Consider the following 13,144-nt stretch of genomic DNA (forward strand, 5'->3'; position numbering starts at 1 on the left):
GAGATGCTATGTCACCTTAGGGATGAGAGCTAAAAGCCTGAGACAGCCTTATGGAGTCTCTACATTTTGCTCCCTGCCCGGCATGTTGCTGTTGTTGGAAAAACCTAGAGGAGGTCAGGGTGCTGAAGGGAGACCCACCCAGTCTTTGGAGAGCAAATATGTGAAATGTATGGATTTTCCATCTTCTCTCCAAATTTGGAAACATTCACATTACCCTGATATGGATAAACAAGTCATTTCTCTTAACAGTGAAATGCTTTCAAATAGTACCTCATCCCCCTCACTTCCTAGTTTCCTCTATTAAAATGTTAATATCTCACCCACACATAGAGCTAAGAGCAATTTGCCTCTTAGTATGAATTAGCTGGTCCTTCTTTTTTCTGAGACATGCCCCTTGAAACGAGGATTCTGATAAGGGTGAGAAGGCCCATGTTTTCGCTACAAGATCCCTGCAAGGGAGCACAAGCTGGTGGGGTGGATGCTTCTGAGGGAGCCAAAGTGCTAGGAGAGTAGGTGAGCACTCAGGTAAGTAGGGATGAGCAACTTGCAAGTGAGCATGGGTTTGGAAGAAGGTTGTGGAAGGTAGCAAAGATACCACCTTGTACTCACTGTCTAGAAATTGGGTAATTAGGAGAGGAGCTCTAGTGAAGGCTGGCACAGAAGTTGACATACTGAGAATCTCAGTGAGTATTTGCCAGCTTTTGAGAAAGACAAGAATAGGGAAAAGAGGACTTATGTGGAGTTGGGAAACAGAACTGGGTGATGCCATTGGTCATATAAGGTCACACAGATCCCAGGGAAGAGGCCATCTTGGACTAGACTTGAAAACAGAAGAATGTGTGTTTTTGTAGAGAATTGGACCCTGCCTTGAATAAGATAGAATCTCTTCTTTCAGAGAGCCTTTTGTTCTTCTTTCATTGAATACAAATTGGCAAAACAGCAGGTACCATTAAGTAAATTCAATATAATGTCCTAAAGGCTTTGTGTATGTTACCTAACTGAATTTGTAAAGTAACACTGTAAAGCATTATTATACAGAATGCAGATGAGCTAGGCAGTTCAGAGAGGCTACACAATTTAAGATATTTAGTTATTCAGGGACATAGGAAGGACTAAACTAGGTTTCCCTAATCTGGAAAGATCTTGATTTTTCCACTGAATCCCACTGCCTGTTGTATCAGAAGGGTAGACACGACGGCAGCAGACTCTCAGGGTGACTCTCAAGTTGGAGACCCAGAGTTGCCTTCTCTATGGATCATCATTACAGGAAACAGTTGCATGTGAGATGAGGGTACTGACTTAACTTCATATTGTGAATGCACTTGAAGAACTGGGAAGGCAGATGACAGATCAATGCTTTGCTGTTTCCATGGCTCTGTGTCATATTGAATCACACAGAATTTTGGTTCACAATCAGAGAAGAATCCATCTGAGAATGGGCCACTCCATTACCAAAGTCTATCCTCAAAACCCAATAGACTGAATTAGTCCAAGAGAGAAATTTAACCGTAGAGAAAAGAAATGAAGTACATTTTACAAAATCACTCTATTCAGTTAACTAACACTTCAGTTGGTAAAACACTCTTTTTAAATCTCAAGGTGTTTTTAAATAATGAGTTTCACTATTTTTGTACTCTTGACTCAGTAACAGTTTTCTTAATTAACTCAGTTTTGACCCTGTTTTTAATGTCAATTTTTTTATTATTAATATATATATGTCTTACCTCTGAAGTCAAAATTCTTGGATTTACATATTTTCAGGTTTGAATGTGTTCTGACATAATAATATGCTTTGAAGATATTTTTAGTGCATAATGTTCTAAGAAATTCTTGTTAAAACATTGAAAAGTAGATAAGTAGATGGAATGTCAAAATATATAGGTTTTTAAAAATATCCTATATTTTATGTTCATAAGGGCACCTGTACATGTACTTGGCATCCACAAAGATTAAGGACTACAGGGAGATTCACTTTGGAGAACAGTGAGGAAATGGCATGTGATTTTGGAGAAAGCAATTTCATTAAAAGAGTATTACTTAATTATCAATAGTGGTTAGTGTATGACTAATTTTTGAAATAATATTATTACTTTAGGATAACCTCTATTTTTATTAATCGTGCCCATTTCTCATTTATAGAAGCTCTCTTTGGACTTTTGCAGTATTATCTCAGGGCTACGTGCATATTTTTCATTTAATATCTTGAGTCTTAGTAGACCTCAGTTCATACATAGTAGACCTCAATTATTTAGTACATTAATTCTTTTATTAAATGCGTGTTTATTGAAGGTCTGTTTTGTGCCAGCCTCTTCCTAGTGTTGAGAACAGAGCAGAATACGAAAATACAGAATTTCCAGCTTCATGTATTTATATCCTTGCAGGTGATAGCACCAAACAAACAGATCTGAATGTGACCTATCGGCACCAGGGTCACAGAGAAAAGTAACACAGGCTAGCGGAGGAAGAATAAGAGAAAGAGGGGGTTCTAGACTAGGTAGCAGGCTCATAGACAGTGTCTTCAGGGATGTAACCTTTGAGCAAACCTGAATAGGGGAACATTAGCCCTGGAAGCAGCAAATGCTAGAGATGCAGGAATGAAGTAAGTTAGAAAGAGAAAAACAAATCTTTCATATTAGCCCAAAATGTGGAATCTAGAAAAATGGTAAAGATGAACCTATTTGCAAAGCAGAAGCACAGATATAGACTCAGAGAACGAACACATGGACACCAAGTGGGGAAAGGCACTGTGGGATAACTTGGGGGACTGAGACTGACCTATATACTCCATGGACACTGCATAAAGCATAACTAGTGAGAACCTACTGCATAACACAGGGGACTCGGCGCATTGCTCTGAATTAATGTAAATGGGAAGGAAATCCAAAAAAGGGGGCATATATGTATACGTATGCCGGACTCACTCATCTCAACGCCAGTAAAGCAATGCTCAAAATTCTCCAAGTCAGGCTTCAACAAGACATGAACTGTGAACTTCCAGATGTTTAGGCTGGTTTTAGAAAAGGCAGAGGAACCAGAGATCAAATTGTCAACATCCGTTGGATTATTGAAAAAGCAAGAGAGTTCCAGAAAAACTTCTATTTCTGTTTTATTGACTATGCCAAAGCCTTTGACTGTGTGGATGACAACAGACTGTGGAAAATTCTGAAAGAGACGGGCATACTAGACCATCTGACCTGCCTCTTGAGAAATCTGTATGCAGGTCAGGAAGCAACAGTTAGAAGTGGATGTAGAAAAACATTTCCAAATAGGAAAAAGAGTATGTCAAGGCTGTATATTGTTACCCTGCTTATTTAACTTGTGTGCAGAGTACATCATGAGAAATGCTGGGCTGGAAGAAGCACAAGCTGGAATCAAGATTGCTGGGAGAAATATCAGTAAAGCCTTAGGTATGCAGATGACACCACCCTTATGGCATAAAGCAAAGAAGAACTAAAGAGCCTCTTGATGAAAGTGAAAGAGGAGAGTGAAAAAGTTGGCTTAAAATTCAACATTCAGAAAACTAAGATCATGGCATCTGGTCCCATCACTTCATGGCAAATAGATGGGGAAACAGTGGAAATGGTGACAGACTTTATTTTGGGGGGTTCCAAAATCACTGCAGATGGTGATTGCAGCCATGAAATTAAAAGATGCTTATTCCTTGGAAGAAACGTTATGACCAATCTAGACAGCTTATTAAAAAGCAGAGACATTTCTTTGCCAAAAAAAGTCCATCTCGTCAAGGCTATGGTTTTCCCAGTAGTCATGTATGGATATCAGAGTTGGACTATAAAGAAAGCTGAGTGCTGAAGAATTGATGCTTTTGAACTGTGGTGTTGGAGAAGAATCTTGAGAGTCCCTTGGACTGCAAGGAGATCCAACCAATTCATTCTAAAGGAAATCAGTCCTGAATATTCATCGGAAGGACGGATAATGAGGCTGAACCTCCAATCCTTTGGCCACCTGATGAGAAGAACTGATTCATTGGAAAAGACTCTGATTCTGGGAAAGATTGAAGGCGGGAGGAGAAGGGGACGACAGAGGATGAGGTTGTTGGATGGCATCACTGACTCAATGGACATGAGTTTGAGTAAATTCCGGGAGTTGGTGATGGACAGGGAGGCCTGGCATGCTGCAGTCCATGGGGTCGCAAAGAGTCGGACACAACTGAGTGACTGAACTGAACTGATGCCTGACTCACAGCAGGAAATAACACAACATTGTAAAGCAACTATGCTTCAATAAAAATTTAGAAACAAAATAATAATGAATGAAGTATGGACCGGAGATATATAGACACAGTGGAATTGAAACCAAAGGAGTTTTTATCTTTAAGGTAGAGAAGGAGGAGTTTGAGTTCAGAGGCCATTTGAGAACAAAGACTTGTTAACACTGGGCCTGGTCTTGGGGGCCTGGGGTGTGCTCTCTTCACTCAACCATCAGTCCATCAGATGCCCTTATTGTTGCTGTTGTTCAGTTGCTAAGTCGTGTCTGACTCTTTGCAACCCCATGGACTGCAGCAAGCCAGGTTTCCCTGTCCTTCACTGTCTCATAGAGTTTGCTCAAGCTCATGTCCATCAAGTCAGTGATGGGCTATCCAATCATCTCATCCTCTTTTGCCCCCTTTCTCCTCTTGTCCTCCATCTTTCCCAGCATCAGGGTCTTTTCCAATGAGTCAGCTCTTCACATCAAGTGGCCAAAGTATTGGGGCTTCAGCTACAGCATCAGTCCTTCCAGTGAATATTCAGAGTTGGTTTCTCTTATTATACTTGCCCTTTAAGCTTCCTGTGACTGTTTCTATACTCCCAAATTAGCCAAAAGGAAACAGTGAACTGCAAAATGGACTCTTTGAAAAAATACAGGTCAACATATGCTTCACAGGATCAATGGCAAGGCTCTTAGCCAACTGAGAGTTATCACTGTTTTTCACCAGTAATGTCATAATCTAACATAGTTGCTCTGCCCACTTTTATAGCAACCTGCTGAGCCACCTTCTGTTCTAATAAAGGCCTATTTCCTTTTAGAGTTTATAATAATAACAACAACAGCAATGCTAATAACAGTGACTCCTCTGGTTAGATGAGAAGAGTATAGTAAACTCTAGAGAGAGTTTCTCATCCCTGGGGACCTGGGGCTGCCATGCTTCCTGTCCACAGGACTGGTGAGCCTGACTGGGTGGGAACTGCCTCATTCAATGCTTTGTCTCATCTCAGTCAATATGCACAAACTCTTCTGTCAGCTCAGTATAATTGAAGACAATGGGCAATTTTTGTTTTTGATAAATTAAGACATACTTGTGATGAATAATTAATGTCTGGCATGAATTCACATCTGTATTAAAGTAGGTCCAAGCTCTAACTCTTTCAGTGGTGCTCAAGGAACACAGGTAAAAATGACTTGCAATCTCATCCTGTGATAGAGATCTTGTTTGAGAAGTGGGGGTAAAGGGTGGACAGAAGATTTTGAACCGTATTTGAACACATTGGAATTACAACTCCAGGAGGAAAAATATACCAGCAACTGTTTTTTAGTCTCTCTCTCTCCTTCCCTCCCTCCCTTTCTTTCTCTTTCTTTATCTTCCCTTTCAGAAGTCTAGCATTTCCTTGGATATTTTCTACTTCTTATTCAAAGCAATGTTTCAAGTCATCCCAAGGCTCATTTGTACCAAAATGCTTTCCATCATTATCTCTCAGATCACTTTGTATATTTTAAGAGTTATTTCAGATTTGAACAAAAGACAGGGACCTTAAACATGGAATCATCGAGAACCACTTAATTCATTTCTTCTTTTTTTTTTCGTTTGTACCTTGTTCAAAAAAGATAGAAAAAGAAGAGAAATCCCAGGTTTATTTATCTGTGAGATGATGCCTTTCAGTTATCAGTAAATTGCATCTTAAAAGCAAGAGTGTTTCTCCCGATGATGGGAACAGAGAATGAAATACTATGCCAATTTAAAATGCTATTACCTGCCCGCATTCCCAATATCTTTTCCCTTGGATGACACTGTTCTGACATAGAGATTTTTTTTTTTATTTCCTGCAATTTTCTTCCATCACACAGGGAGCTTCATTAGAGAAATAAAGCTAGGGTAGGTGCATTTGACAACAAGAGACAGATGATGTTAGTGAGAAGCTCTCTGATGAGGCAGTTTGCAATTTATGTGTTAGCAGAGTACCTCTCTCTCCGTAGGAGGCAGGCTTGGCATCTGCTTTGAGAGCGACATATGGCTGGTGTAAAGCATTGTGAGTGCCTGCAAAGGTGCGCCTTCCTGCACCCTGGACAAGAAGAATGTGAACACTCCAACCGTATGGAAATCTGGATTTTTCCACGTGTGCCTCTGCTTGCTGAGATGTGGCAGAAGCAAGGAGAGCAAACTGATTCTGAAGGAACATCTACAGGCAGCTTGTTCCTCCTCTTTCCCTCTCTCCTTCCCAAGGCCACGTTCCCAGGGGTAACCCTTTTCCCACTTCCCCTTGTTTTGGTTTAAGCTTTGACCCCATTTAGCTGACAGTGGTGACAGTCTTGCATTTACCTTTTAATCTGAGGCCCTTACTGTCAGGAAGTTGAAAAACGCAGTTTTTGACAGTTGCCATGCCCAAGCTCTCAAAATCCATAAAAATCCTTCCTCCTCCTCGCATACAAGTCTAGGCACAGGTTATAACATGTTTCCTTTGCACGATAGAAAGCATGCTATCTGTGTGCTAAGTCACTTCGGTTGTGTCCGACTCTTTGCAACCCGCAGGACTGTAGCCCGCCAGGCTCCTCTGTCCATAGAAGTCTCCGGGCAAGAATACTGGAGTGGATAGCCATTCTCTTCTCCAGGGGATTTTCCTGACCTAGGGATGGAACCTGGGTCTCCTGCATTGAAGGCAGATTCTTTACCACCTGGGCTACCAGGATAGCCCATAGAAAGCATATGATATTCTTAACCTAACCCCTGAGGAAGTCAAACATCTCAAATAATTTTATTTAAAGCTACTTACTGTCATCATGCCATCCAAAAGGCCAGTCTCAGGCCTGGGTGGGGCCTGCAATCTCTCCATGGACCACTTCTCGATGATGGCAGACACGTGGGGGTTGTCAATATTTAGCAGCCGAAACCCAGTCATGTTTACACCACTGTACCTATAGAGTTCCAGATCTAAAGCAAATAAGTCCTGTGCAGTATTAAAAGTGATAAAAGTAGAAACAGTTAATATTTTCAGTGTTCTTGATGCAAAAGAGAGCTAATGCTTGCAGAAGCAACAAACAGATTAAAATAAGCATGGCAGCCATCATCACACTGGTTCTATGAAATAACATTTCCTGTTGTTCTTCATTAGCATGCTGCCTGGCAAATTCTAAGGCAGCAATAATTTTCATTTTCATCTATTTGTTTTTGCAATACTGTAAGAGTTTGTATAAACTGAGAACAGGAATTAAGCTGCCAATAATTAGCAAGCCCTTGGACACAGGATATGCCATTCTGAGAAGCTAGAGAATTTTAGTCCTAAGGATACAGTCCTCTGGGGAGTTGAAAGGGGCCTTTGTGTCCATTCGTACACTGCCTTTCTTTTCTAGATGAGGAAACTGAGGTTCTGAGTGGTGATGTGACTGGCCTGAGAATGATCCACTTGTAGTGGCAGTACCACCTGTCTCCCTAATAACTTTCTGCCCCACGCTGCAAAGGAGGTGAAGTTTGGATCTTGCATATACATTTGACAGGAAGATCACTCTCAGCAAAAACAAACAAACAAAACAAAACAAAACAAAAAAGAACACAACCATTTCCTGGCTCATGGAAACTAATCTATGTCTCATATAATGAGAGCATGAAAATTGCTCACTGGACACAAGCTTAGAATAAGAACCAAGGGTTCTTTTCAGAGAATAAACTAGAGCCTGTGGTTGTATGGATATGAATATCTTATCAGTAGAACTTGTTCTTTTTAGATAATGTTTCAGGGGAAAGAACTTGAACCCATCCTAGTATTTTCCATTGTATATGAGGGCTGAATTTAAACCAAAAATTTTGTTGGTTTGCATTTAAAATAGACTTAAGTGACCATTTCAACTTTTTTCTATAAAGAAGGGTTAGACTGTAAAGGATGTCATGAAAATATCTCACATTTCGGAATGAACCAAAATTTCAAAATAGTATTTAACAGTTAGTAAAAGAAAAAAAAACTTCCATAAAAATTTTATACCACTGTAACTGCTTTATTGAAAGCACAAGACAGCACATTATCTGTGATGATGGTTGTTACTAAGAGAGAAACTTCAGAAACATTTCATGATTTATATATGTGGAAGATAACTATGCATGTATTATTTTGAATAACTTTTTTCTGTATCACTACTTCCAAGATAACTTTAGATTAGACTGTGGAATCTTAAGAATGCAGTTCTGAATACCTGGCTCATGTGAGAAAAAATGCACTGCATTTTAAATTGCTATGCTTACTTCCCTTGCACTAAGTAACTAATTTTCTTTTTTCTTTAAGTTTCATTAGTACTCATGAACAAAAGTGGTAAGACAAAAAAAGCAAAGCATGGCAGAATGCAGATAAAACCAAAGGAAACTGCTTAAAGAAGTAAATTTAAAGAATAAGATCCAAGGCAGAATGATTCCTTTAGCACACTCAATGAATACAAGGAAAGTTACTCAAGTTACAGGGGGTCAGAGAGAAACTTCCAGGATGCATATTGATTCCCTTATTAATTCAACAGTACAGAAATACAATACACTCATGTGAATATGCTAAATACGTTGAAAATTCATTTGGTCTCCAAATTGTTTCTGTGCAAGACAGAATAAGGAGAGTTCTAGGGCCAATTTTCAACATCCCCTTGTTAGTGGAGGATGAGGCAACAAGTAAGAGTGTGAAGGCAACTGGTCTGTCCTTCCCTTGAAGAGTAGCCTTCTTAGGCTTCATTGTTTATATTTTTCTCAAATTTCAACCAAACTAACTCTTAAAGGCATATACACCAGGGAAGGATAGAAAGTTCAGAGGCAGACGGCCATCTCACCTTGAGTAAGACGTACACGTTCATAGTGGTGGGGATGGGCAATATTTGTGAGCAGAGTAAGACACTTTCTAGTTCTCAGGGTCTCCCTTGGCTCTTCTGACAGAGGACCCCATCAGGATGTCGACGAGGAGATGAAGACCACAGAAACTTCAGTTCAGGAACTTCCACCCTGCGTCCCACTCCCTGACCCCGAGCTCCGGAGCAGTGATGATTTTAACAGCTGCTCCAAAGCATTTGTCTTGTGATATCCCCTGCAGGCCTCCCTGCTCTCAGGAATGGAGTTTACTGCTTCCAGAAGTAGATGCTCGAGACCTGTCTGGTCCTTGTTCCAAAGGCTTTGATTTCCCTAATGCACCAGCTTGCTTTGCCAGATTCCTTTGGGAAAATGATACTCTTTATTGAATCTCACAAATCTGGGCAGATTTTAGCTGACACACTTTTACAGGTGAGAAATGGAGGTTGACCATGTGTCTTCTTATCATGTAAGAGGATGGAGCGTGTGTGCTGGGAGTGGTGCATTGGGTGTGTGGCTGAGAGCTAGCACATCATTCTGATGTGTTAAATGCTTCAATCATTCTTCCTCTATCTGATAATCTCTCAAAAGTTAAGGTTGTATAGCTTCTTTTGAATGTCTCAGGCTTAGAGCCATGGTTTTTCTTATGCTGAAGAATGTTCAATGTGGAAAGCCTCTACCAAGTTCCTTATCTTGATAGTCTTCCAAACACCTGACAGGTGACCCTTGGCTAAACCAGCTGTCCCCTGGACACAGGTTGGGAAATCACATCAGATAGCATGCCAAGATACACTTTAGTGTGTCCTTTAGTACATGTAGAAAATATAGATGAGTCTTCTTTATTAATAGTTTGTACTTTGGCAGCTCCTATTTAATGGAATCTTTATTTTAATTCCTTTCTGGATGCACATGCATTGATGCTAGTTAAGAAAAGAAAGAAGGGAGGGAGGGAGGAAGGAAAGAAAGGAAGAAAGAAAGAAGGAAAGGAAGGAAGGAAGAAGGAAGAAGGAAGGAAGATATTTGCTATTTACCATTTCTAGATTTAGAGGATTCTTAGGAAAATAAAACAAACCTCCATGACAGTATCCTGCCTTTGACACCAGGGCTGACTTTAAAATAAGCAAAGATTTTTTTGATAGTGTAAAATACATTTCCACCAGATATGCTTACCAGGGTTGTGAAAAAGTAATGATAGTATTCAGTCATCATGCCCATGAACAGGATCTGCCAAAAAGAAATAAGGGAAAAGAATCAGAAACAGAATTAGAAGAAGAAATAGATGATTAGTAGGTTGACTGCAGTAGCCTGAAGATGTAGATAGGAAGGAGCTTTGGAAATCCAGAGACTCAGTAGAGAGAAACATGAGACAAAGCAGTGATTAATGTGGAGCTAGGACCCAGGCCACTGACCTCCACCCTATGTGTTTTCATCACGTCATGCTTGACCTTCATGGGAGAAATTGGTCGGCTGATCAAATTTAAAAGTAGTTCATGATCAACATATTTTATATCTGGAGCTGTCCATAATGGCACAGAGTCTTACCTTTTCTGTGCTTGGGTTTCTGAGTAATCCCATGCTGAGATATATATATTTTATTGATCTTCTTAGCTTTAGCACTTATCATAATGCCTCAGAGTAAAACTCATTAAATGTTGAATTGGCAATACTGATATGTAGATATATTTAAATGAAAATCTATACATATTCATATCTCTGAAACTCTCCTCTCTACCTTTTCCCATCTTATCCCACCGAATGAATGTGGGAAAAGAGGGTTGTTTATAAATAGAAAGATGGAACTATTTTTGTACTTCTTCTCACTGCCTGATTAAGTCTGACTCTGTTACCTAACTGGGATCCTGGCAGTTGCAACATTCTCTATGTATGGTTTTTGTTTGGTGGGGAGGAGAAAAAAAGAGGCAAACAGAAAGGACAAAGATTCTAAATAGAGGTAGTTTCTTAGACTGTGGTCTTTCTCTTGGATTCCTGGAAATGTGTCCACTGAGATGAAAATGAAAGAGGAGAGTGACAAAGTTGGCTTAAAGCTCAATGTTCAGAAAACTGACCATGGCATCTGATACTATCACTTCATGGGAAATAGATGGGGAAACAGTGGAAACAGTGGCTGACTTTATTTTTTGGGGCTCCAAAATCACTGCAGATGATGATTGCAGCCATGAAATTAAAAGACACTTGCTCCTTGGAAGTAAAATTATGACCAACCTAGACAGCATATTAAAAAGCAGAGACATTACTTTGTCAACAAATGGCAGTCTAGTCAAGGCTATGGTTTTTCCAGTAGTCATGTATGGATGTGAGAGTTGGACTATAAAGAAAGCTAAGTGCCGAAGAATTGATACTTTTGAACTGTGGTGTTGGAGAAGACTCTTGAGAGTCCCTTGGACTGCAAGGAGATCCAACCAGTCCATCCTAAAGATCAGTCCTGGGTGTTCATTGGGAGGACTGATGTTGAAGCTGAAACTCCAATACTTTGGCCACCTGATGCAACGAGCTGACTCATTGGAAAAGAACTTGATGCTGAGAAAGATTGAAGGTGGGAGGAGAAGGGGACGACAGAGGATGAGATGGTTGGATGGCATCACCAACTCAGTGGACATGAGTTTGGGTAAACTCTGGGAGTTGGTGATGCACAGGGAGGCCTGGCGTGCTGCAGTCCATGGGGTTGCAAAGAGTCGGACACAACTGAGCAACTGAACTGAACTGAACTGAGAAGAAACAGCTCCACGTGCTTTGGAGGTAGGATTGTCATTAATCTTTTAAATCAAGAGTATCACTTTCTTAGGTTTCCCTGATGGCTCAGTGGTAGAGAATCTGCCTGCCAACCCAGGAGACGAGGGTTTGATCCCTGAGTTGGGGAGATTCCCTGGAGAAGGAAATGGCAACCCACTGCAGCATTCTTGCCTGGGAAATCCCATGGACAGAGGAGCCTGGCAGGCTACTGTCCATGGGGTCACAAAAGAGTCCAGTAGGACTTAGTGAGTAAGTGAGGACAGCATCACCTTCCTTGGGGCCGGTCACTGAAAGACTGGGTGCTGTGTTTTGGTTATCTGCATAGAATGAATGGAGAAGACTTGGAAATCAAACTTTCAAGACAGTTATCCCCATCACTCATAAATTCTGGATTCAAATGAGAATCCCCTCCAGAAGCTGTAACATCAGATATTCTTAGACTCCATCCCAGAGACCTCTTGAATTAGAATTTCTAAGAGTGGAGTTTCTGTATTTCACAGCAATGGTTGGGAATCACTGCTCTATGGAAAACATGTCCATTTGCATTATGGAACAAGGGCTTTCATAGCTTCAGTTTGTGAAGAGTGGATTGAAAAGGTCTTCAGAAAAGCAATACAAGTTATCAGAGCTTTTGGAAGGTGCCTAAGATATGCAAACTAGAATGATTTTACATCAAAGGGGAGGGAGCATTTGGAGACAGTGCATAACATACAGATCTGACACTTCCTGTGCTTTCACTGCTAACACAGAAACAAGAGGAATATTTAGTGAAATTGTAATGTCATGAAGGTAAGACAAATGACAGGAAACTCTCCCTATGAATCATAAGCCCACAGTATGTAAGTCACTCCTATGGTGATAACAAGACCAGGGGCACAAAAGGATTTTTAACAGGGTGGAATTGCTTTAGGGCCATCAATAACACTTAAAGGCATGCGTGGTGAGGGCTTGTGAGCTGATCTCTTATATCATTGGAGAATAAAGAGCTAACCTGCTGGGGTCACTCAGAATTCAATTTTTCATTTTGGTCATTAGTGTAATTGCAGCTGAGATTATCTCTTGAAAGGGAATTGGCAAGTTTTATGTCAAGATACAGACCTGGACACTGAGGTTTAAAACATTATTTCTGGAACTGAAAAAAACACGAAGGCACCTAAATTTTCAGCCTTTCATATGGGTGGATTTTTCTTTTTAAACTTTATTATGGAGGCATTTGACCACCAATTGAGATCACAGATTTTTTTTTTTCTTAAAGCAAACCTTCAACTAATTATTATTATTTGTAATTCCTGGAGGCAAATACTCATCTAAAATGTCTCTTATTTAATGTTAGAAAAGAGTTATGCAGATGCAGTGAATAAACAGCTGATG

General features: G+C 40.3%; 1 protein-coding gene across 7 annotated transcripts in view; it reads right to left on the reverse strand.

Moving 5' to 3' along the window:
* The window catches only part of GRIK1 (glutamate ionotropic receptor kainate type subunit 1), a 445,118-nt gene that overhangs the window by 117,547 nt on the left and 314,427 nt on the right, over positions 1-13,144 (reverse strand). For all 7 annotated transcript variants that reach the window (XM_070455128.1, XM_070455129.1, XM_070455130.1 and 4 more), the window contains exons 5-6: positions 10,193-10,246; positions 6,984-7,157 (exon numbers count right to left, since the gene is read on the reverse strand). In XM_070455128.1, coding sequence (XP_070311229.1) covers positions 6,984-7,157; positions 10,193-10,246 — 228 coding nt within the window. The remainder of the gene's footprint in view (positions 1-6,983; positions 7,158-10,192; positions 10,247-13,144) is intronic.

The sequence above is a fragment of the Odocoileus virginianus genome, chromosome 25 (assembly GCF_023699985.2).
Source record: "Odocoileus virginianus isolate 20LAN1187 ecotype Illinois chromosome 25, Ovbor_1.2, whole genome shotgun sequence".
NCBI lineage: Eukaryota > Metazoa > Chordata > Mammalia > Artiodactyla > Cervidae > Odocoileus > Odocoileus virginianus.